Consider the following 25,457-nt stretch of genomic DNA (forward strand, 5'->3'; position numbering starts at 1 on the left):
TGAAGTAAGCAGCCTGCATGATTTCTAAATTCACCACTCCAGCAAAGTTGGGGGTAGAGTTTTTCTGCTCTCATCCAGTGCATCATTAAACTCACTACTGGCTACCTAAAGTCACTCTGAAGTTACTCTGTGTAACTTATTGGTTTTTTTATTTTTTATTTTTATTTTTTTGGGGGAGTCTCCAGGTCATGGTTGTCCCAAAGTTGTTTTTTTCAGGAGGCAACTGGACTTCAGCTCTGGCTGGATGGTGGGGAATGGAAGGATTTATATTCCTTAGGTCATTTGCATCCTTTTAGAGAGAGAATGCAAATTGCCAGCTGTCCTTCAATTCCCCACCATCCAGTCAGAGTTGAAGAAGCTTCCTGGACGAGAAGCAAAAGGTCTTCAAAGAAAAACCCAGAAAGTCCAGTTGCCTCTTGCAAAAGCATCTTTGGTATTCTTCATTTGATGAGCTGTGTGTGTGTGTGTGTGTGTGTATACATATGTACACACACGTGTATATGTATAATTAAAATGTGTGTAAAGCATATGTGTGTGTATATGTATATATAATTAAAACGTCTGGTATTCAGCTTTGTTGGGGTATTTTCCCACGTCATTATAGTTGTGCTTTTAAAGTTGTAGCAACGTTTCAGCAGAATCTCATCTGCCATCATCAGGCTTCTGTATTGTGTTTGTCTGTGAATCAGGCACAATTCAGAATACAGTACAGACACAATACAGAAGCCTGATGATGGCAGATGAGATTGCTACAAAACATTAAAAGCACAACTATAATGACATGGGAAAATACCTGAACAAAGCTGAATACCATATATATAAATACCTGCATAAACTTAAGAAAACAGTTAGTGTGTGTGTGTGTAATTAAAATGTATGTAAACTAGATATAGATAGATATAGACACACACCCAGAGAGAGAGATACCGAACAGTTGCAAAGAATGAAAATGGTGTTATAAAACGAGAGAAATTGTTTAATAAAAATATTTAACGAATGAGCACCTTTGGGACAACCATGGCCTATTCATCTCCACGGACGGTCCCCGCAAACGGAGCGGCCCCTGCAATGCAAGCCTGCCGCCAAAGCGCTCCAGCGGCGGAGAGGCTCCAGCCGGGGCCCCGGAAACCACCTCCGAGAAGCAGCAGCGGCGCCGGGCGCCTTGGAGAACCGAAGCCGGCAGGGGGAGCTCCCGGGGAAACTTCGGTGGCCGCCTTCCTCCGCCGCCCTTCCCCTTCCGGAGCCAGGCGCGCCAAACCTGGGGCCATGCCGCTGGATCACCGGCGTGTGCCGGGCCCGGAAGAGTCCCAGTCGCCGCTGCTGTACGTGCCCGCCGATCCGGAGGCGAGCGAGGCGGCCGAAGGCAGCCGGGACCCGTCGGCGCTGCAGCCGCTCTTCGCCCGCGTGGGGCTGCTGAGCCAAGCCAAAGGCTCGGCCTACGTGGAGCTGGACGGAGGGACCAAGGTGCTTTGCTCCGTCGCCGGGCCGCGCGAAGCCGGTGGCGGGGGGATCGGCGCTCCCCCGGCCGAGCAGCGGGGCCGGCTGGTGTGCGAGTTCCGCCGGGCGCCTTTCTCCGGCCGCGGCGCCCGCAGCCGGCCGGGCGAGAAGGAACCCGAGTTGGCTTTGGCGCTGCAGGAAGCGCTGGAACCGGCCGTGCGGCTGGCGCGCTACCCGCGGGCGCAGCTGGAGGTGAGCGCGCTGCTCCTGCAAGACGGCGGCTCCGCCTTGGCCGCCGCCCTGTGCGCCGCCGGGCTGGCGCTGGCCGACGCCGGCATCGAGCTCTACGACCTGGTGGCGGCTTGCGCGCTCAGCCGGGCGGCCGGCCCGTCGTCGGGGGCCGAGTGGCGGCTGCAACCCACCGAGCCCGAGGAGCGCGCCGCCGCCGCCCGCCTCACCGTGGCGCTCCTGCCTTCCCTCAACCAAGTGGCCGGCCTGCTGGGCAGCGGCGACGGCGGGCAGGCCGACAGCTGGGCTCAAGCGCTCCGCCTGGGGCTCGACGGCTGCCAGCGCCTTTACCCGCTGCTGCGCCAGAGCCTCTTGCGCGCCGCCAAGCGCCGGGCGCCCGATCCACAGGAGCCCGCGGAGATGGACACGGAGGAGCCGCCGCCGCCTCCTCCCGCGGGGACGGCCTGAAAATCGCCCTCGGGGGCGTTGTTTGTTTTTTCCCCCCACGCGTGGCGGCGTTTTGCTCAGGATCGGGACAGCCGGGGGACAAGGGCGCACGTCGGGACCTCGATGTAGGAAAGCGCCTGAAACATAGACGGATGCGGAGCGAGACACCTGCCTGATCCCCAAATAGGACTTAAATTTGGACACTTTGTGCCCACCACTACCACCACCACCCCCGCTTTGGGGTAACTTTGCTGCAACCTCTCCCTCCCCTTCCAAGAAGTTGTGACTTTTTTTGACTCCCAAGTTTGCACCCTTGTCTTTTTTTTTTTTTTTAGTTGTGTAACTCAAAAAACTCTTCTTGAACCCACAACTGCTGCCCTATTTTAATGTTGAACTTTGTTGGTCCTGCGGAAGCGGCCTCTGACCTGTTTGTTAATGTGGGTCCTTTGGATGAAGACTTGGTTTCACAGGAGTTTCTTGCAAAGTTAGGTTAGGTTGAAGTGATGGCTGAGTTTTCACCAGAAACCACTATCTTGTCTGTCTGTCTGTCTGTCTACCTTATCTATCTATCTGTCTGTCTGTCTATCTATCTATCTATCTATCTATCTATCTATCTATCTATCTATCTATCTACCTATCTTTCTATATCTATCTTTTATTTCTATATCTCTATCTGTATCTATCTCTCTATCCCTATCATCCATCTATCTATCTATCTATCTATCTATCTATCTATCTATCTATCTATCTATCTATCTATCTATCTATCATCTATCTATCTATCTATCTATCTATATCCATCCATCTATCTTTTATCTATATTTATATTCTATATCTTTATATCTCTATATCTCTATCTGTATCTCTGTCTCCATCTCTCTATCCCTATCATCTATCTATCTTAACGATTCAGCTAAAACAAAATAAGGGTAATGTCTTCAGAAGGCCGTGGAGAATCAGGTTATGACCATTAAGCAATATCATGGCTTGTTTTCTTCATTAAGAACCCAGTGTAATCCAGTGGTTAACCATAATTTATCTGGTGCGTTGGACAGATGCAGCCAGTAGCTTGTGTAAATGGATGGTTTTAAAAGTCACATTAATTTTGATACCATTTTTTCCATTTTTTGTGCAAAAATGGGAGGGTGAGGGGAACCACCAGTCTGTTTTGTTTTTCCTGCCTTCTTCTGTCTGGGAAATAAGCCACATTGTTATCTTTTATTTCTTGTGTTTTTTTTATCCTAAATTGACTAAATCCTTGTTAGTACATTTTGTCTCTCCCTTCTTGAGTCTCCTTTGGCATTCTCCTGGCTTGGATTGAATGTGATTTTTTCCTTTGATGATCATTCACTGGAATTTGCTTTTCTGACTGTTACTTGAACATATCAGTTCAACAGACTGGTTGTCTTGTTTATAATTAAAACACCTCTTTTGTAAATCTTCGGGGGGTTTTTCTATAGGTTGCTTTGTATTGAAACATTTACTTCCTCCCGTTGTAGAGAATAAAGAACATTATTTTAATGAAAATAATCAGATTGGGAAAGAATCTATTATAGTGTTAGAACAAAAGTCCATCTGGATTCAATTCCAAGTGGAGAAAAGACACTGGAAACATGGTGACTTCTTGGAAAGATGGTTTAATGGTGGACAGGATCACGCACCTTGGGTGAAGAAAGAAGGGCAGAGATGCTGAGAATCCCTGGGTTTTATGCCCTCTGTTGGGATTTGAATTGGAGCTTGTATTCTGATTGGTTGTCAGACTCCCATGAGGCCATGCAGGGACAACCCTGTAGGTTGTCCTGAGTCCCAGGCTTGGTTGAGCCTTGCTGGATGATGATGTAATGAAAGGGCTTTGGGCAATTCCTATTATGGCTCTGCCTGAAGAAGGTAGATCTTTGTTATGTCAAATAGACTGACCCAGGCCTTAATGGCCCGTTAGCAAAGGTTGAGTTTCTGCCTCTGAGTTTCTACTTCTCTCTTAGGGAAAATATTCTGCCTTTTTAATATATCCTAAAATATTTCATTTATCTAGGAGAGAGGGGTGGGTTTTAACTTCAAACAATAGCCTATTTCAATCAAAGTAGTTTTAAACCTTGTGTGGAGGTGATTTCTTGGTCTGACTTACCTAGCGTGCTGATACCCATTCTGAGAATAAAGTTACTCTCTAAAACCAATGGGCAGAGAAACTAAAGGAAACACATTCATATGGCAAATGACTAAGATGTGGCATTTTGAGTGACAAGGTAAAAGGGTGGCACTGGCTTTGGTTTCTTAATGGTCTGCAGTTATTGCACGGCTACATCGTACGTCCATAGTCCAGTTCTATTACCATTTGGTGGACAACTTTGTGAATTTTGCAGAAACATCTAATTGGTCCTATTATACCTGATCTGGTAAGATTGATTCTTATGATAAATTTGTAAAGTGCATTAAGTCAGAACATGAATTCATTCTGCGTGTTGTGTAAATCCAGATGATGATGTGGAGCAGGCTACAGTCTATTCCCATTCCAATTCCTATTCTATTCCTGTTTTTATTCTCTGGCCATTACCAGTCTAATACATTTTCAAACCTCAGCAAATTTTAAGATGTGTGGACTTCAACTCCCAGAATTCTCAACCCAGTTTGACTGACTGGGGAATTCTGGGAGTTGAAGTCCGCACATTTTGAAGTTGTCAAATTTCAAAAAAAGGTTAATTTAGTATGTCCAGTAGCCCCAGCCATTGTAGTTAATTCAGTAAACTATGGTTAAAATAAGCTATGGTGAGTACAACGACAGACCAGCATTATGCAGCCATCTATGACACGTGGTTTTCAAAACATTCCCGGAGTAAGCAGAGCAAAAAATGTGTACAGTATGTGCAGTTTTGATGGAGTTTCTTGGACGCCTTTTACCCCTTAAACCACACAGATAGTCTTTCTTGTGAGGGACTAGAGCAGGGGTGTCAAACTTGTATCATCAGGTGATGTATCGCGACTCTTTTCCCCTTTGGTAAACTGGGCATGGGCGTGGCCATGACACATCTGGCCCAAGGGCTGTGAGTTTGGCAGCCCTGGACTAGAGGAATTTGCACCAAAGGCACCCATGGCATCTATCATTAATCACCCAAGAGCCCCCCTTTGAGGGAGATGGGTGGTTTAAAAATACGAAATATTATTTTTTTCACGCTGTTGGAAGTTAAAATCCACCCCTCTCCTGGGAAGAGGAAATATTTTAGGATATACTAAAAAGGCAGGATATTTCCCCTAAAAAGAGAAGTAGAAACTCAGAAGCAGAAACTCACCTCAGAAGCAGAAGCTCACCCCCCCACACACACCTTTGTTAATGGGCAGGCTATTAAGGCCTGGGACAGAGTATTCTACATAACAAAGGCCTCTACCCATCTCATCACCTGGCCTGGGAAGATTGCATCAGTCAGCACTCAGGTGATCCAGACAAAGTCTACAAAGTTATCTAAGACCCTCCTGCCCCGGGGAGTCTGGCAGCCAATGGGATACATTTCTCTACTGGGGCCCAACAGAGAGTATAAAAAAAATTTGCACACTCAGCATCTTGCTCCTTCTTCTTTTCCTTCACCCAACATCTTGAAGCATGTGAATTCACCTTGAAGCTCCAAGCCACGTGGTCCTGTCCACCATTAAATCATCTTTCCAAGCAATCATCATTTTTCCAATGTCTTCCTTCCCCACTTGGAACTGAACCCAGAAGGTTATTTCTTCCAACAGCGCCATAAAATCTTCATCCTGCCTTGCTTAGAACAATGTGCGCCACACAAGTCCCAGAACGACATCCTTTGATGCCTGGAGATAAAGATTAACCTGGACTCGAAGCGTCTTAAACCTGACGTGCAATTGCTCTTTGGGTACCCATAAAAGAATAAGAACAGGTTTGATCTGTAGCACATCGCTACTGTTTATTTCGGAGCCACAATGATTGGTTCAAATGTGCAGTCACGGTGCTTGCCTTTCCTCCCCTCTTTCTCCCATCCTGGACCTGTGTTTAAGGTTGCTTTCTAACAAGAACACGCACGGTCCTTAAATTGACAAGAGGAAGCTCTTCCACCAGCTTAGGGGTAGCAGCAAAGCTGCAGCTGGACCTCTGTTCTCCTCTGTACCACCGCGGATTGCAAGGAAGCGACGTCGGAGGCTGCACAAGCTGAAGTCATGGGAAGGAAACGCAACACAGAAGAAAGGAAGAGGGATCCCAGCAAGGTAGCCCTCCTTACTTGCTTCCTTCGGGATCCGGTGTGTGATTTTTCACCTGCAAGGGAAGAAAATATTCACATGGTAACTCTGAGCTTGTCCAATTGTAGCTTCTCTGTTTTCAAAGCAGATTGGCGGTCAACAGGGCTTGATTTAAGTCAACCGTGGCTTCCAATGGCATCTCCCCATATCTAGAGCTGTAAAAAAATTATATTTCATAGTTCCCGAATGTTGGATGCTGTGGAGAGAGCCATTAGAAGCTGGAAGGAAAAAATATATATATTCAGTGCTCAATGTATCTTCAGAATTATTTGGGTGAGCATCTGATACGGTTTAAATACATAGCCTCAGTATAGATTTATTGCAGTAACAACCCAACGTGGGCTGTGTATACTTCTAAAGGCTGCAATCATCAATGAGTTTCCTAGCACAGGGGTCTCCAACCCTGGCAACTTTAATAAGACTTGTGGAATTCAACTCCCAGAAGTCCACAAGTCTTAAAAGTTGCCAAGAAGCTACAAAGGCTGAATCAGGTCAGTGTTGATCCCAAGTTCACCATCTGGCACATCTCATGAATCTGCTGGTTTTCCCATCGGATTCTGAGCCTTTCGCAAACAACGCAGGTTGTTCTGCCAGGGAACCAAGGCCTTTTTTTCCAGAATGCCTAAGTTGAATCTAATTGCAGTTAAATCAATTGCCTTATTTTCTTGGTTCTGCTTCCCTTTTTGCGGTCTTGTCCTTTGGAAGCACCTTCTCACTCTTGTGTAGTCCTTAAGTCTAAAATAAAGTGGGACCCCCCTGCCCTACATTACAGGGCCCCTGATTGTCCCTCATCAATCTCTTGACAAAAACCCCCGTGGTGCTTTTTTCAAAAGGCAACTGGGACTTTGCTTTTCCTTAAAGATATTTCGCTTCTCATCCAAGAAGCTGCATCAACAGAGGGATAGAATCAAGATCACGTGAAGTGTTCATACCACTTTATCATGCCTTGGGAAGGCCACGCTTGGAATACTGCATCCAGTTTTGGTCTCCACAATGTAAAAAAAAAAAAAAGGAGACTCTAGAAAGAGTGCAGAGAAGAGCAACAGAGAGGATTAGGAGGCTGGAGGCTAAAACATACGAAGAATGGTTGCTGGAACTGGGCATGTCTAGTTTGATGAAAAGAAGGATTAGGGGAGACACGATAGCAGCGTTCCAATATCTCAGGGGCTGCCCCAAAGAAGAGGGAGTCAAGCTATTCTTCAAAGCATCTTGAAAGCAGGAAAAGAAAGCAATGGGTAGAAACTAATCAAGGAGAGAAGCAACTTAGAACTAAGGAGAAATTTCCTGACAGTTAGAACAATTAGTCAGTGGAACAACTTGCCTCCAGAAGTTGTAAGTGCTCCAACATGGGACGTTTTTAAGAAGAGATTGGACAACCATTTGTCTGAAGTGTAGGGTTTCCTGCCTAGGCAGGGGGTTGGACTAGAAGACCTCCAAGGTCCCTTTCAATTCTGTTATTCTATTCTCCTTCAGTTCAATTCTTCTGAAGAACTGAAGGAGCTTCCTGGATGAGAAGCGAGAGGTCTTCAAGGGAAAAACAAAGTCCAGTTGCCTTTCAAACAGCTGCGGCCTGAATGACTTGAGAATCTCCGTAGACGCTCTTGGCAAATAAATAACCTGAGCAGCTTCCACCCAGACGTTAATCCGGCGACCAAGTCTTCTTCGCAGCTCTGTGTTTTCCAGCTAACCTACCTTCCACAGCAAAGACCTCTAGAATGGTATCAAAACACTCCCCCCCTGAGCTTCTGCCCCCCACCTTCCCTTCTCTATCTATCCCTTTCTCCCCATCTCAATGCTTCTGAGCCGTCTGATAATAGGAGGAGGAAAAAACAGCAGCGTAAACATGCCATTGAGGCAAATGGAGATGGATGCTCTGATGTGTGAAGGAAATGCAGTAAAATCCCATCTGGTGGGATAAACGCTGCCGCTCCCTTTGGCATAAATCTCAGAGGCCCACTTACCGCAGCTTCTTCGGTGTCCGTGCTCTCCTCTGCACTATCAACCTCTTCCTGAGGGGCCTGACCTTCATTTCGGACACTTCCCTTCATCCTGGTCAGTTCTCCTGCCGGGTAGGAAGCATCCACGCTGGCAAACGGTTTTCTCTTGTTCTCCTTGGCACCTGCGAGATCAGAAATGCCCGCCGTTGGGATTCTCCCATTCCAACAAGGAGCCAGAGCGTTTTGGGGTTCTCCCACGACAAGGAAGGTCGTAAAATGAGGCAAAATGTACCGGCCTCATTAAGCAACAGAAATGTTGGGCTCGATTGTTGTCCTAAGTCAAGGGCTACCTGTACCTCAGGGCCAGGACTTTGAATCAGTGGGGTTCTTGGGTCCTGCTGGCACGTCTAACATGCTAGTGATATATTATGCTAGGCTAGCAAAGAGAAGGATTAGGAGTGACATGATAGTAATTTTCCACCTCTTGAAGGGCTATCACAGGGAGGGGTGAGTCAGCCTAGTCTTCAAGACAGACATCATCAACCTTTTGCCTCTCAGGGACCACTCAATTCATAATTTCAAATCCTGTGGACCTCTAATATGATCTACCTAATGACTGGCTGGGTGGGCGTGGCTAGGTGGTCACGTGATGGGTGGGCGTGGCCAACTTGATGCCACTCATGTCGAGGGGCGCCTCGCCAGCCTCATCTCACCTCTCCCAGTCACTCCTCGCTTACCTGCCTGGGTTCATTAGGGCCCCAACAGGAAGCAGTTGTTGGAGCTAAGCAGCCACCATGAGAAAGAGTTGGCAGAACAGCTGGCTCCGTTCACATTGGATCTGACCGAGGAGGAGGCTCAGCAGAAGCGCCTCACTGAGGACTAGGAGCATAGGCTTTCCAAGCAGAGGGAAGATCTGCGGGAGTCCAAGGCCAGGTACTTATAGAGCCACGGTGGCACGGTGGTTAGAGTGCAGTACTGCAGGCTACTTCTGCTGACTGCCGGCTGCCTGCAATTTGGCAGTTCGAATCTCACCAGGCTCAAGGTTGACTCAGCCTTCCGTCCTTCCGAGGTGGGTAAAAGGAGGACCCAGATTGTTCGGGGCAAGATGCCACTTAGGGTTGTAAAGCATTATAAAGTGGTATATAAGTCTAAGTGCTATTGCTACTGGCACCTGGAGGCCCAGCAGGCTGAGATGGTCAGCCAGTTCCAGGCCATGATGCAGTCCCACTGGAACGAGGCCCTCCAGCGACCCTTCCTTCCAGCCTTCGCCCAAAGCCTCGCACCAGGGGGCTGAAGCAGACCCCAAGTCGGAATTTCCTCTCCGATCTGCTCAAAAAGACCCCAAAAGGGGGAGACTCTGCAGCAAGACAAACATTCATTGCACATGTCTAGCCCAGGGGCCGTAGTTTGAGTATCCCTGATTTAGTGTAATATTAAAAAAAATGCAAATATTTTTTCTGCAGACCACCAAAATTTTCTTGCGGACCACCAGTGGTCCACCGACCACCAGTTGGTGACCCCTGCTCCAAAGCACCAGAGGGCGGGACAAGAAGCAACGGGTGGAAGTTTGTTCAAAAGAAATCCAACCTAGAACTAAGGAGAAAATTTCTCACGGTGAGAAGAACTGGTGATGGGACCGCTTATCTCCCAGCGTTCTGGGTGCTCCATTGCTGGACGTTTTCAAGGAAAAATTAGACAACCATTTATCCAGGATGGTATAATATCTCCTGCCTTAGGCAGGGGGTTGGACTAGACTATCTCCAAGGTGCCTTTGATTCTAAGGAGACCCTTCTCTCCCTCACCTGTAGGGTGTTCCCGCTGCTGATCCATCCTGTTGAGGCTTTCCAGCAAGTTGTCCACCTGTGCTTTGATCTGGCTTAATTCCCCTTTGATGGAGTGCAACTCTTCAGCCCGCACTGCAGGGAGGAGAGGAGGAAAGAGAGACGGAATAATGAGCTACCTTCCTTTTAAACAGACCCTCTGCAGAAATTGAATCGGGAAACGTGGGCTGGGGAAGGAATTCGTTCTAGCTTTTATTGCCGGCAGCCGTTTGCATCCGTGCTAATGAACGGGATAATTTCCCAGCTTTTACAAACAACTAAATCTGAAAAACAGCTGCTGCAAAAAAGACACGGCAATAAAGATCAGGAGAATTGTTTCCCTGTGCACATCTGCTAGCCCAGCCACACACAAATTGGTGCCTATTGAGTGTCGTTTGTTTAAACCCAGAAATCCTGTCCTTCCAAAGAAGCAGAATTGCATAGGAACAGCTTGTAGATTATTCCTGGTTTTTCTGGCTTTTTGTTGGATTAGCTAGCTAGATGGTTTCAGATCAATCTGAAATGCTGATTTAGTTTCTAAATTTCCACCCTCGTTTCTCTAGGTTATGTTTCCTGTTTTGTCTTTTCCCTTACAGCAACCAAAATTCTGCTTTCTCTATCTTCTTTGTTTCTGCCATATTTGAAGACCTCCTTCTGACTTCTACTTGGCCACAAATGCTTTTTTCCTAATTTCCTTTTTGTGTGTGTGTTCCCTAAAAAATGATGAACTGCAAGCAGGTCACCAGCCCTGCTGAGCATCCTAAAGATTTTGCTCTGTGCTCCACACAGCTGCTCAGCCAACCAGAATCGACTGCTTGACAACAGATGCGCAAAGGAATATTTAACCTGGACTAGCTGTCCAAGTCTCTGCATCTGATGTAATGAGCTATAATTCATGAAAGCTTTTGCCTTTGAATAAAACAGGTTAGTTGGAAAAGATGCTACCAGAGCCCTGATTTTTGCCACCCGAAACCAGTGCTGCTCGATCTTGGCAACTTGAAGATATGTGGACTTCAACTCTCAGAATTTCTGGCTGGAGAAACCTGTAAGTAGAAGTCCACAGGTATTCAAATTGCCAAGGTTGAGAAACCCTGCCCTAAACTAACATGGTTCTTATACTACAAGATGGCTCAATAGACCCTCTTGCCACCGAAGCGTCTCTCCAAAACCAAACACTCACATTTTGTACGGCCTGTTGTGGGATTGCTGTTGCTTCTCGAGTCTGTCTGTGGGCTCAGCCTGGTTTTGCTTTCTGCGCCTAGATGGCTTCTTCTGATCTTGATAGGAATGTGTCCAATAAGAGGAGGGATCTTCTGGTATTCATAGATCCTGCAAGAGAAGTTGATTTACTAAGGTAAAAGTAAAGGTTTCCTAACATACGTGCTAGTTGTTTCTGGCTCTAGGGGGCCAGAACTTTTCTTCCTTCTCTCTTTCTCTTTCTTTTCTCTCTCTCTCTCTCTTTCCCTCTCTCAGGCTCACCCCATTGACTTGGTGCACCGCTTCTCTCGGACTTGCTTGGGCAGGTCCCTCTGGTGCAGCGGGCTCAATGGGATGGACCTGCGGGCCCAGCACCTAGAACGCGGCAGTGGTGGCACGTTTGAAAAGTAGAGCAAAGAATCACAAAACTTCCGGGCTGTGCACAAGAAGGGACACACATGCCAGTGCAATTCAGCAACATAAAATAAAGAAATACAAATAAAACAAATCAACAAGAATCAGCAAAGCATCTCTGATTCTATTCTATTCACTACTAGAATCTAATCAGAGATGCTTTGCCGATTCTAGTGCAACGACCTGCTCCAGCAGGGTTAGAAGGGTGTGTGTGTGTGTGCATGGCTAGCAAAACTCCCAAAACAGGTCAAGTAGCTCTGGGGAGGCCACGCCCACCCAGTCACATGACCACCAAACCATACCTACCCGGTCATGTGACCAGCAAGCCATGCCCAGCTAGTCACATGACCAGCAAGCTCATCTCCGTTACAAAGCTGAGGAGCCAGCGCTATCTGAAGACACCCATGACTAATTGCTGAAGGCGCTGGAACACTGTTACCTTCCCAACAAAGTGGTCCCTATTTTTCTACTTGCATTTTTAACATGCTTTCAAACTGCTAGGTTGGCAGATGCTGGGACAAGTAACGGGAGCTCACTCCGTTACGCGGTGCTAGGGATTCGAACCGCCGAACTGCCGACCTTTCTGACCGACAAGCTCAGTGTCTTAGGCACTGAACTACCGCGTCCCTAGTTGATTTACTAGTTCCTTTTTAAAGCCTACATTCAAGATAGAGTAGTGTAGAAATTTAGATCACAATAAAAGCTAAGGAAGCCGCCCTCTCTATGGTTGAAACACAAAGCAAAGAGATGAGATTAAAGCACTAAACTCACCTGTATGGCAAATCATCTTTGTAAAGCTCATAGTCCAGATCACAGTTGCTCCTGCAAAGGAGAAGAAAGGCTTAGAAATGTATATATTCAAGAGCGGATAACCGACCACGTCCTCAGCAGAGTTGAACCAGCATCTCCTTAATCTTGATTCCATTCTCCATCTTTTGTTTTTTAGCCAGTCTAATTATCATCCCCAAAAATCCAAGAAGGACTTTGCTAAAAAAAAAAAAAAAAAACCACTGGAAAATCATTCATATCCATGCACGTTTGAACGAAGGGAGACTGGAACGCGTTAAAGGATAAATCTGCTCTTTTAACCAACAGATACCGCAAAATGGCAGACATGATAAGCTTTTAATATGGTTCCACTTTGGAATTTAGGCTGTTCTATCTTCCTTTGCTTTCAAGGCGTAAAACGCCTTTAAGAGGAAGAGGAGAAAAACGATCCATTTCTTCAAAATTGAATCGAGAAGACCCCTCCCAATATTTTGCTGTTCTTCGAGACTGTTGATATCTCAACTGTTAACCACAACTGTGGAATTACGCTTCCAATTTTCCACTTCTTCCTTTTGGTTTTTCTCTTCCTAGAAGCGGGAGAGAAAATTGCCTTGCCGTTCTGGGAAGGAGCCCTGTCATGAATATGCATGTTTCAGTCTTGATACGCCAATATTTCCCTCGTTTTTCCTGTTCTTTCGCTTGTTTTCTGCATGGCCCTAGAGAGCAACAGCGATTGAAGGGCCCTTTAGAGATCCTATTTGAACAGAAGAAACCTCCGTGCTTACGCAGAGCAGGCAGACTTTTGCAAACAGTGGCTTTTAGAGCCGTTCACTCGGGCACTCTGCTAGAAACTAAGAGGAAGCACGCTGAGCAAGTGGAACTAATATTCTACTTCAGGATGTATTATTGCCAGCGCTATACGCTGTGATTGCACCAGGGAATGGATGCAGAATGGGAATATTGCTATGATAATAATAATGTACTAAGCGTACATGCTACCTGACGCTCAATAATGTGCATAGTTCAGTGGAACAATACAAAAATAGGTTTCTAGCCTTAAAATTGAAAGTGGAAGTGGAAAGTACTCGATGAAAGCACAAAAGCTTAATTTGCAACTCTTGTACTAATAGGCAACACTTGAAATAACTCACAGAGGCATTGAAACCATCAGGATAGAGCTGGAAGGGACCTTGGAGGTCTTCTAGTCCAGCCCCCTGCTCAAGCAACCTATACCATTCCAGACCAAGGGTTATCCAGTCTCTTCTTCAAAGCCTCCAGTGATGGAGCAACCACAACTTCTGAAGGCAAGCTGTCCCACTGCTTAATTTTCTTCACTGTTAGGAAGTTTCTCCTTAATTCCTGGGAAGGGGGTGCTTTTTTCCCACAGCTCCACTCTTCTGGCTCGGCTCAGAGATCTCCAAGTTATTCCAGCTGCAGAACAGCTGCATCAGGTTTTCAGCGTTGCAAACAAGCAGAAAAGCCAGCACAAGGGCTTTGGAGCAGAAGAGGCTGATCAACAGGACCTCTAAACCAGAAGAAGACATCCGCTGGGCCAGGCTTTGGTTTGGAGATGCTGGTTGCCATATTAAATGATGACATAATAAATTAAGACACGATCGCAGGCTGCTAATAGAGTGGTACCTTGGACTCCTTGTGAATTGGTTCTGGAAGGCGTGTTGTATACCAAACCAATTGTCCCCATAAAGAACAATGTTGTGAGTCGCAAAGCAGCTGACATCGGCAAGTTCTAGCTTGTTCATTGAGTACCAAACAAACAACAAGTACCTGGACAAAATGTTTGCATCACAAACCAATCAAGGAGAGAAGCAATCTAGAACTTGTTCTGACCAAGGCTTCCGAGACCGTAATTACGCACACGCTTGTTTTAAAAACAAGCCTTGTTTTATTGCAATGCTGGGAATTATTTTTACTCCCAGTGGGTAATGAATCTCAAACAGTCCCTCGAGATAACCACCCACCTTTCTTTCCTGTAAAGTGCTGCCAATAACCGAAGTGTCAAATGAACTAGAAAGAAAACCAACGGAAGTACAAAGAGCTTCAAGAATTAATCTGAACCGAACAAACGACTTCACTTCCTGCAAAGTTTTTGTCATCTTGGCCTGTCCTTTATACCTTATGGGGGGGGGGGGCAATCACCTCCCAGCCTTACTCCCGAGTTGTCCCTTTTGTTTCAGCTGCTCTCATCTTCTAGCAGCTCTGTGCACACACGCACTGGGAACAGGCTCCCCTGTGTCCTCTGCCTCGCTGCTGCCAGACACCGAAGGCTCTGGACTCATTACCCTACTCCCAGATGGTCCTGTCCACATCTCTGCATCGGACACAGGACCAAGTCCTCTCCAGACTCTCTGACTGGTCCCGTTCTTCCGCTGCCATCTGCACAGGCTGCTGGTGAACCACAACAGAACTAAGGAGAAATTTTCTGATGATGAGAACAATTGATCAGTGGAATAAGGTGCCTCCAGAAGTGGTGGGTGCTCTGACACCGGAAGTTTTCAAGAAGAGATTGGACACCCATTTCTCCGGAATGGTGTAATGTAGAGGAATATATGGTCTCCTGTTTGAGCAAGGGGTTGGACTAGAAGACCTCCAAGGTCCCTTACAACTCTGCTTTTCTGTAATTCTGTACATTCTAAAGAGTTGTTTCTGGGTGTGTTTTGAGGTTTTCTTCCCCTTCTCTTTGGCTTCTTCCCCTCTTTCTATCCTCGGAGTAGCACACTCAGATCAGTTGGTGCCAACTCATATGCCATACCCAAAGGCCGAGACCCGAAAACAGGAGGCGTGTTTTGCTAATTCCAAGGATGTCTAACCCTGAAATGGAGCAGAAAGTGAGTCAGGCATCCAGGAGGAATTTACGAACCCCTCACAACGGCTAATAAAAAGCAACCCTCCTCCTTTTAAAGGCACAGAGAGGCAGCCTGCTGGCAACCATGAGGATGGACCAAGCCAGGAATTCCAGAAAGGCTGTGCAAAGAAGCTATTGTTTTCCCCTGGAAGTTATTTTTGGGTTCTTTGTTAAGGCCTTTTGTTTTCCAAGCTTCCATCTGTTGGCTGCTCCACTGGTCCAGAGGGACCGATTTGTGACTGAAATGAGGCCTGCTTGACATGTTCTCTCAAAGGCACCTAGATTGCAGTTTTGTGTATATCCTAGGACCATGATGGCAAACCTGCGGCATGCAGAGACCTTTCTGTGGGTACATGTGCTGTCACCAGCTGGTCCTTGTGGGTGCCAGAATGCTGAAAAATGGCCTGAAAAACGTCCTGAAAATGGCCTGAAAATGGCTCAAAAAACAGCCAGAAATGGCCCCAAAACAACCCCAAAATGGCCAAAAAACAGCCTGAACATGGCCTGGAAAATGGCCCCAAAATGACCTGAAAACAGCCCCAAAAACAGCCTGAGAAACAACCTGAAAAATGGCCCAGAAAACAGTCTGAAAAACAGCCGGAAAATGGCCTGGAAAATGGCCGGAAATGGCCCCCAAATGACCTGAAAACAGCCCAAAAAACAGCCCGAGAAACAATCTGAAAAACGGCCCAGAAAACAGTCTGAAAATGGCCTGAAAAACAACCTGAAAATGGTCTGAAAAACAGCCTCTAAACAGCAAAAAAAATCCAGCCACAAAACAGGCATGCGGGCACCGGCCAGCTGGTCTTCAGGTTTACGGTGCTCCGGCACATACACATGCACGCAACATGCACACACGTTCCGGTTTGGGCACTCAGTGCCAAAAAGTTTTGCCATCACTGTCCTAGGATCAGGAACTGGGGGGAGGGGTTTTCTAAATTCCTCCAGGTTCTGAGCCATGTAATCTCCTCCCTGCAGCCTCCTTTAAATTCATGTTAGTGTGCTCTGACTATATTCACACAACCGACTTAGCCAGGTAGACTAAACTAGGGGGGGTCAGAAATACCACGCAAAGAAAGCCAACCCCCATCCGTGGGATGCAGGCAGCAAGAGTGAAACCACGTCCCCTCTGGTCCACGCAAAAACCTCTCTCCATGGAAATGGTCCCTGGTACCCCAAAGGTTGGAGACTAAACCACCTCTGTGAGTTAATTCAGATCACGCCCTAAAGCTTGGTTAGATTCACGCTTGGTTAAGCTTAACGCATGGCGACAATCCGTTTGTTCTTTTGTGATGCAAAGTGTTGCGAAAATCTGGTCATCTGAATTGTCTCCAAAGTCTACCCTGGAAGGGCCCTCAGCTGATTTTGATGCTGTTGGGCTTAAAACTTTATCCGTTTTAAAGATGTGTGGACTTCCAACTCCCAGAATTCCCCAGTCAGCTGGGAGTTGAAATCCACGCAACTTAAAGCTGCCAAGGTTGGGAACCATTGTACCCTGTTCCTCCTTCGCTTGGCCAAGGTCTCTTCCCAGCTGTGTCCCTTGGCACTGAGAGGTCATCCCAAGGTTTCTCCTAGCAAATGATTCCCAGATGCCACTAAAATCCAGGGAGATGGAAAACCAGCCTCCAGCAACTGCATTCTGTCTCTCTCTCTCTCTCTCTTTTCCCCCCCTTTGCATGCGTTGACTTCCCACTGAAATACTGTTTGCAACGGAGTCGTTTTTCCTCCCAAGCCATAAATAAATACATACATAAATACATAAACAGATAAACGCCATCAAAGCCCCCATTCTATGCCATCAACTCCCTTCCAATTTCTTTTATTGGCAGCGAAAAGAAGTCCCTTAAGAGGATCAAACCGGAGGAGGAAATCTACGTGTGAGAAAAGATCACACAGAGTTTGCTCATTTTATCTGCAGCCATTTCTGAAAGCAAATGGCTGTCAGGGAAAATTGTCTTCTTGCTGATGGACCAATATTTTATTTAGCATGAAAGTGGAGTTGGCCCAAAGGATAATAATCTCTCTCTCTCTCTCTCTCTCTCTTCCTCCCTCCCTCCCTAGTTTTATATGCTTGAAGCTGAAACAGGAGTGGAGACTTCCTAAATGCAATGGATATTATGTCAATCAGAATAGAGCTGGAAGAGACCCTGGAGGTCTTCTAGTCCAACCCCCAGCTCAAGCAGGAGACCCTATCCCATTTCAGACAAGCGGCTGTCCGGTCTCTCCTCAAAAACTTCCAGGGATGAAACACCCCCAACATCTGAAGGCAAAGCTATTCCACTGGTTAATTGTCCTCATTATTATGAAGTTCCTCCACAATCCCAGGTTGCTTCTCTCTCCTTGATTAGTTTCCACCCGTTGGTTCTTGTCCTGCCTTCAGGTGCTTTGGAAAATGAATTGACCCCCTTTTCTTTGTGGCAGACCCTCAAATAGCAATAGCACTTATACACCGCTTCATAGTGTGTTACAGCCCTCTCTAAGCAGGTTACAGAGTCAGCACATGACAAAGAGCACAACACGAGGTCTGCTGTGTTTAGAAGACAGGCTAGACACACCACTCATAAGTGTGGGAGGTGAAGGTTTCAGTCTCTAGTCTCGTTTTTTGATCCAGCTGTTATAAGCTGTTGGGTTTGGTTTTGTTTTTCAATTTTCAGTTGAGCTTTTGAAAGATCCATCCTTATTTCCTGAATTTGTGATGTAGCTTTTTTTTTAAAGACACTGCTATTTTTCTGGCCTACGCTCTTCCATTGTTCTTTAATTGCTTTGTCTATTTTCCTGTCAACTTCACAAAGTGATGCTCTGTAAAACTCTTAATGTAGTCCATTTCAGCATTGCTTCTAGTTAATTTCATGGAGAAATTGTCCTGATAAAAATCTATCTATCTATGGGGTCACAAGGAATAGATTTTGTGTGTGTGTGTGTAGAGAGAGAGAGAGGGAGGGAGGGAGAGAGAGAGAGATGATGGATGGATGGATGGATGGATGGATGGATGGATGGTTAGGTTAGTGTTAGGGTACATAATCATCAGTATACACATAATCAATCTAGTCAATTTCACAGTACAACAAGCAACTTCCTGCTTTGGCCTTCTCTGCTCAAAAAGAACTTGCATGCTTTCCCTAGTGGCGCTCAGAAGCAAAGAGAAAATAGGATTAGGGTCTACTACCACAACAGAACTACAATTTTGATCCCTAAGCAAGGTGGTTTCATGCCTAAGGGGTGTCCTAGAACTCAGTCACCTGGTTTCTGGGCCAGCCATTACTTCACCATTACTGTGGATTTCACCTCCTTTTTATTTTGTTTCTTTCCCTATGAAAAGTAGGGAATATTCACATGTTCTTAATTAAGGACAAGCATCACGCACCGTCCATGAGAATGTCTCCAAGGTAACTATTCTCTCCTGCCAAAGTGAATGAGGATGACTAGACGGGGGGAAAGGGAGGATTTCTCAGCCCTACAAGCATTTGATTTCCTCTAAGTAAATCTGTTTTAGGTTACTAAGCCCAAAAAGTAACCCTGGATCAAAACTAGCTCCGAACACAAGTTTGGCAACCCAGATGCCTTTTTCTTCTCTCTAGAGTTGCCAATTTTTGAACTGGTCCCTGTAGAAAATTGTTATCCAACATGAATTTAATCCATCCTTATCCAATTCACCCTTTGATTGCTTATTGTACTCTATGACTTTTATTAAGTGTTGTACCTTATGATTTTTGACAAATGTATCTTTTCTTTTATGTACAATGAGATCATTTGAACCAAGACAAATTCCTTGTGTGTCCAATCACACTTGGCCAATAAAGAATTCTATTCTATTCTATTCTACTCTACTCTATTCTATTCTACTCTACTCTACTCTACTCTACTCTACTCTACTCTATTCTTTAAGTTGTGTGGATACTACATCTCCCAGAACCCATAGCCAGAAAGGCCAAGAACTTCAGGAATTATAATCCCAATATATATTGAAGGACACCAAATTAAGGAAGACCAGATTAATCTAAGTTAGCTCAGGTTAGAGATGTAACTTTAATGTCCTGATGTGGGACATCAATATTGGATATAGTGAAGTAGATTTTCTCTTTCCGAGGTCACTTTCCTGCATCTGCCACTTTCACTTCCCAAATCCTCATCATCATTTGCAGAATTCCCTGCAATTATCCTTGAAAAGTTGAGACTTCTACAATAGTCAGTCAGGTTCCCAAAGAGGAACACCTAAATGAGCATTGGGGTAGCATCCCATCTTCTCCTTTTATGGGCTCCATTTATTTCTCCAGGGACAGGACACATTTCTGTTAGAAAACAGCATTCATAGCAAATCCTTGTGTACCACATCTGAGGAAGAAAGAACCTGTTCAGGTGCCTTGGGAACAACGGTTGCAATATTGGTTCAGGAGAGGTGCAAAAATATCTGTGGAATAGCGTCCACAGAAGCATACTTGCCAATTATTGTCCAGGTTGTTAGGTTTAATTATGAGAGCTGTAAACAGCTGGGTTCCTGTCTATCTAAGGGATTCTTAGTCACGTTCCAATTTGTGCCATAGCAAGAACTTCAGAAGCTATATCACCCTGGCTTCGGTGAAACTAACCCCCAGAATATATGCTGGTTGGTTGGTTGGTTGGTTGGTTGGTTGGTTGGTTGGTTGGTAGATTGATTGGCTGGATTGGAAAGAAGTCCAAATCTCCATTGGACTTCTCCATTCACTAACTATCCTGTTCAATTTCATAGGGTAGTTGCAGTGGTGGGATTCAAATTGTTTTATTACTGGTTCTGTGGGTGTGGCTTGGTGGGTGTGGCAGGGGAAGGTTACTGCAAAATCCCATTCCCTTCCCACTCCACTAACCTGCTTTCCAGCTCCGTTCTCCTGTGCAGGGCAACAACAGAAGATCCAGCCAATCCGCTGGGACTCAATGGGAGGCAGAGAATAGATGGAGGTGGGGCTAGTCAGAGGTGAGATTTGCTGGTTTTCCTAACTACTCAAAATTGCCACTACTGGTTCTCCAGAACTGGTCAGAGCCTGCTGAATACCACCTCTGGGTAGTTGTGAGGAGACAAGGAGAAACGACCTTCTGTATGTCTTTCAGGTACTTAGATGGAAGGTTGAACAGAAGGAAATATATCCGGCCCCCAAATCCCATTTCTCTACTTCCAAATTTGCTGCTATCTTTCTACACTGCTACCAAGGATCATTGGGGAAAGTGATATCTTCCTTCGCCATCCAGCCTCCATTGTGGACATGAACACACAATGCGCAAGACATACTGAAAGGAGTGATTCCGCAGTTAGAACGGACAATGAAGGAAGAAGTTAAGAACTGGATATTCTGCGCCTCAAACAGTTCTCACTTTCTAAAATCAACCTACTGATCTTATCTTACCTATTTGCATGCTCATCTCTGAAATATCTATAATTTGGTATTCTAATCCAGTCTCCAAGGAGATTTGATTTTGATTACAACCCTATCTGGGTTTGAGCCAATCTGGAGATTAGCGGAACCATCCCAAGCAATTTAAACTAGAAACCAAGGGTTAAGTTTGGGGAGAACAGCAGCAATGGGGGTGAGAGGAGAGAAACAACAGTGATGAGGTGGACTCACGGATACAAGCTCACGGTCTGCGGCCTCTTCTGACCAGGCCTGGTATGGCTCAGTTTAGGCTCTTGGGCCATGTTTATATCTAGAGGAAAAGAAAAAAAATTGGCAACTAAAGAGAAAGAGTAGAGCCAAACTGGAGCACAAACAGGAGAGGACAGATATGGCAAAAGAAATAGCACTTAGATTTATGTACCACTTCACAGTGCTTTACAGCCCCCTCTAAACAGTTTTACAGAGTCAGCCTATGGCCCCCAACATTCTGGGTCCTCCTTTTACCGACTTCGGCAGGATGGAAAGCTGAATCAACCTCGAGCCGGTCAGGATCGAACTGCTGTCAGTCGGCAGAATTAACCTGCAATACTGCCTTCTAGCCACTGCGCCACCACGGCTCATGACCCTTTTGTCACCCAGACGAAGAAGAAAGTTGACACTAAAATTTAGAAGGAAACAAGGCATGGACATCTTTTTCAACCTATCTATGCTATTTATCAGCTTTGGAAGACAGAATTAGACTCTTCACTCAAGGGGACTGATAGCATGGATGCAATTTTAAGCACCATTTAACCTCCTGGGGAGGGCAAAGATGCTCTTTCTGGAAAGAAAAAAGAAAAAAAAAAGACCAGCTTGCTTCTTTCCCATCTAGCTAGCAAAGGATGAGTCGAGATTAGTATTATTTTTCTGATACAGAATTATTGTTTTCCGTTTGGTGGAGAGAGAAAAGAGCCAGGTTTCTTCAGCTGCACTAAAAATCCAAAATGCATTTCAAAGATGAAGTACTTCCTTAACTAGGAACTGTAATTGGGGCTCCTTCCTATACTTACCTCGAGCAATGAGAATCCTACAGAAATCAATAGGACTTGATTTCTTAGAGCTGAGCATTCGTGGGAACGTGGGAAGACTGAATACCTGAGACAAAGTTTGTCCTTCCAAAATCTACTTCTATCTTTTGTTTTTGTCCATTCAGATGGATTCCCACCCACCTCCAGCCAATAATGGCACCCCTAGAATATATTTTTTCTGCTTGGAACATTCTCAAGATATACCCATCGCCTGCTTCCTGGGGTGCTATCAAGCTCTAGCTACCATCACTTCAGGAAATGGGTTCTCTGCTTTTTTTTTTTTTTTAGCTGTGGAGAGAGGATTTCACAGTCGACAATTACAAACTACACTCAGAGCCCTTTTATATCAAGGAAGTTGCTCTAACCATAGGTAGAATCCTAATCTGTTAAAGTATTCGTGCCCCCAGGCCACAGAGAGATGGCTTTCTTGTCTTCGTCCGTTGCTTTGGGCAAAGCTACTGTGCTCAAATGTGTTTTTCTCTTCACCAGATACACTTGCCCATGGCTTGCTGATCCAGCCCAATCCTCCCTCTGTATAATGGTCACACATGAAGTAGATCACCAAGCTGGATCCAACGGCCTCTTAGCTAAAATATACTTTGCCACGCAAACCAAGCCACGGACAAAGGCAGAACTTCAATATATAATGGAGTGCTAGACAGAAGCTTGAGAGTAAGAAGGCTTAATTTCCCCAAACCACACACACACTCATTCAACACCCTCGTGCCCATACATGCCTTGGTTGCAGAGACGCTGATTGCTTTCTGACTACGATTCAGTAGGTCATGTGTATTACCTTAGATGCCTTAACAACCTTTCCTGGCAAGATCTATCGAGCTACCGTGTCCATTTTCATTGCCTCTTTGATCTAAGTTTCTTTCAAACCAAAGAGCTGGTTATATAGAGAAGGAAACGGAAGGAAGGATGAGAAAATGGCACGCTTTGTTTCCAAGCAAGAATAGAATAGAATAGAATAGAATAGAATAGAATAGGGAAGGAAGGAGAATAGAACAGAACAGAACAGAACAAAACAGAATAGAATAGAATACCTTTATTGTCATTGCATTCCACGAATACAATGAAATTTGAAAGCTACTCTAGCACAGTGTCCCAAACACCACATCACAATCACACTACAGAGTAAATAATAATAATAATAATAATAATAATAATAATAATAATAATAATAATAATAATAATAATAATAATAATAATAATAAATCACAAATGCACTGTTTGATTCAAGACAATTACTGCCTTGGAAAAGAAACTGTTTCTCAATCTATTAGTCCTCATTTTAAGACACTTATAACGGCCTCCCTGATGGTAACAGTTCGAAATATGAGTGTCCAGGATGAGAACGGTCTGTGGAGGATTTTAGTGTTCTAGAGAGGAACAACCCCGCTCCCACTCCAAAAAATACACGCCATCCCCCGCCTGGTTATTCTTCGTAGCAAAGTGTGATAGGATCGGTTTGTGTTGCATTTTTTCCAAATGGCTATGTATCCAGAAGAAGGACGAGGCTGGTTAAATGTGGAAGCAACCCTCCCTCCCTCCCTCCCTCCCCTCCCCAAGGCTTAATTCTCTCCCTCCCTCCTGCCTCTTCCCTGCCTGTTTTTCCCTGCCTGGTTGCCTCTGCCTCGGCAGCCAAATTCGTGCCACCTTGTCTTGCGGGGGTGGGAGGTGGGGGAGGGAAGGTGAAGCCCTACGTCCAACCCAGGGAACAAAATAGGGTTACTCACATCTCCAGCACCCTTCTCTGCGGCCAAAAAGTGTCATGCCACCCGAGAGAGAGAGAGAGAGAGAGAGAGAGAGAGAGAGGAGAGGAGAGAGAAGGGGAGGAAAGGAAGATCCGGTGCCAAGTTACCGGAGTCTATCAACCTTCTCTCCAAGCCCCCAGCAAGGTTGGTGGGCAGCAGTTCTCCTCCCCCCACCCAACCCTCCTCCTTCATGGAACGAATGGATCTCCAGCCTGAATACTGTACCAGAGGAATGTACCAACTGGCATTGTGAGGGGGGGGGGAGGGGATGCTAGACAGGAGGGGGGAGGGGTCAGGCAAAGCAAACCATCTCCACATCATGGGCAGGGGGATTTTTACAGCCTACACAGCTTCCATCGTGACGAGCAGCTCCTCATTATTTTGGGTGGAGGGTGATTTAGGCCGGGGTCTTCTGACAAGTATCTGGGGAGGAGAAGACCCAGCGGAGAGAGCTTCTCTCAAGCTCGCTATTTCTCACCTTTGGGGTAAGGCGGAGAGCAGATGCTCAGGAAATGCTCAGACTTTGCTCAGGAAATGCTCAGACTTTCTGCAGTCTGGTGCCCTCCAGGGATGTGCTGGCTCCAGCTTCTCAAGTTGTGCTTCCCAATTTTCTCCAATCTGCGTCCCTCCGATGTGCTAAACTGGGGTTGTCCAACCTTGGCAACTTGCACATTTGTGTGCAACTCACTATTCAACTCCCAGAATTGGAACTGAAAGTCCACAAGTCTTCAAGTTGCCAAGGTTGGACAACCCCAGTTTAGCATATCGGACTTACTGTCCTAGACTTAAGATTTGCAAAGTACTAGATCGGGGTCACAACCTTTTGGACCTCAGGGACCACCAAACTCATCATTTTAAATCCCAGGGACCACTAAATGGTTCTGTGGGCGTGGCCAAATTTGTGGGTGTGGTTTGGTGATCATGTGACTGGCTGGGCATGGCTTGTATGCAAATGTAATTATTTATGTAAATATTGAATTTTTTTATTTAAAAAAAGAGGAACTTTTACCCAAAATCAGGCAAAGCAGGCAGGCAGATTCAGTTGCTCACAGAATCACAGAATCATTCAGTGATCTACCTACCTGCCATTGGTTAGCTCAGTCTGTCACATAAAATTTGCTTGCAAGGAAACTCAAAAAATTTGCTAGCAAGCAAACTCACAAAATTAACTCACAACATACCATGTATGTAAATATTGATTTTTTTATTAAAAAAAGAGCAACTTTTACCCAAAATCCAGCAAAGCAGGCAGACGGATTGAGTTGCTCACAGAATCATTCAGTGATCAATCTATTTGCCATTGGCTAGCTCAGTCTCTCAAATTTGCTTGCCGTGAGTCTGCACTGAATAATAGAAGTTTCAGTCCGAAGGGAGGTTCGGCTGTGCTTAAAAGCAGAGCTGAAGATCTAAAGACTAGCTAGAGAGCAAGAAATCCAATCATTTCCTACTTCCTAGCCAATCTAAATCTCCCGGCACAGCAGAATGGATGATGGTCGGAAAAATGTAAAATAGCAATTTAGCAGGCAAGTTTACTGGGTAAGGAGTCAGTAGCCGGCGAGGGTTCCCGCGGCCATGTGGGCGGCTCAGCCTTGTGTTTCTGCACAGCCTGGATTTACTGCTTGGGGGCGTGCTCTGGGGGTGAGATTTCTCTGCAGCCCACCAAAATTTTCTCATGGCCCAACAGTGGGCCGCGACCCACCGGTTGGCGATTGCTGTTCTAGATGGACCTAAGTAATAAAAATCGGATTATTGTACACACAACATCTAATAAACATCATGTTACTGTACACATGGCTAAGATACTGCCTAGAATTGTGTTTCTCAACCTTTGCAACTTTAAGATATGTAATCTTCAAATACTCTTCTCATTGCTTCAATGTGTTCCTGATTTCAAGGAAGCAAACCGGAACA

At 45.6% G+C, this 25,457-nt stretch overlaps 2 protein-coding genes across 3 annotated transcripts; one reads left to right on the forward strand and one right to left on the reverse strand.

Annotated features, from left to right (window-relative positions):
* Positions 1–802: 802 nt before the first annotated feature.
* EXOSC6 (exosome component 6) lies at positions 803–3,550 on the forward strand. Its single transcript, XM_026719070.2, has one exon. It carries the CDS (start codon positions 997–999, stop codon positions 2,131–2,133), a length of 1,137 nt encoding a protein of 378 aa, XP_026574855.2. The 5' UTR covers positions 803–996; the 3' UTR covers positions 2,134–3,550.
* A 2,450-nt stretch (positions 3,551–6,000) lies between these two features.
* Positions 6,001–23,790, reverse strand: LOC113448409 (RNA-binding Raly-like protein). Of its 2 annotated transcripts, none has more exons than XM_026719087.2 (7): positions 23,529–23,790; positions 20,951–21,029; positions 12,497–12,547; positions 11,295–11,443; positions 10,097–10,210; positions 8,319–8,476; positions 6,001–6,373 (listed from the first exon to the last, which is right to left on the reverse strand). In XM_026719087.2, the coding sequence occupies exons 1-7, from the start codon at positions 23,563–23,565 to the stop codon at positions 6,335–6,337; spliced, it is 627 nt and encodes a 208-aa protein (XP_026574872.1). In that variant the 5' UTR covers positions 23,566–23,790; the 3' UTR covers positions 6,001–6,334. The 2 variants fall into 2 exon arrangements, with proteins under 2 accessions (XP_026574872.1, XP_087796762.1); XM_087940636.1 differs by having other exon boundaries at positions 23,654–23,770.
* Positions 23,791–25,457: the final 1,667 nt, after the last annotated feature.

The sequence above is a fragment of the Pseudonaja textilis genome, chromosome 11 (assembly GCF_049901715.1).
Source record: "Pseudonaja textilis isolate UNSWEBS1 chromosome 11, rPseTex1.2, whole genome shotgun sequence".
Lineage (NCBI taxonomy): Eukaryota > Metazoa > Chordata > Lepidosauria > Squamata > Elapidae > Pseudonaja > Pseudonaja textilis.

Excerpts from the sequence above, each read along its gene's own strand:
- EXOSC6 (XM_026719070.2), top strand. The coding sequence starts at position 997 with ATGAGCACCTTTGGGACAACCATGGCCTATTCATCTCCACGGACGGTC.
- LOC113448409 (XM_087940636.1), bottom strand. The coding sequence starts at position 23,738 with ATGAAGGAGGAGGGTTGGGTGGGGGGAGGAGAACTGCTGCCCACCAAC. Across the intron at positions 11,444-12,496 it reads AAAGATGATTTGCCATACAG|GATCTATGAATACCAGAAGA; the intron begins GTGAGTTTAGTG and ends CTTCTCTTGCAG. Across the intron at positions 6,374-8,318 it reads CGGACACCGAAGAAGCTGCG|GTGAAAAATCACACACCGGA; the intron begins GTAAGTGGGCCT and ends CTTCCCTTGCAG.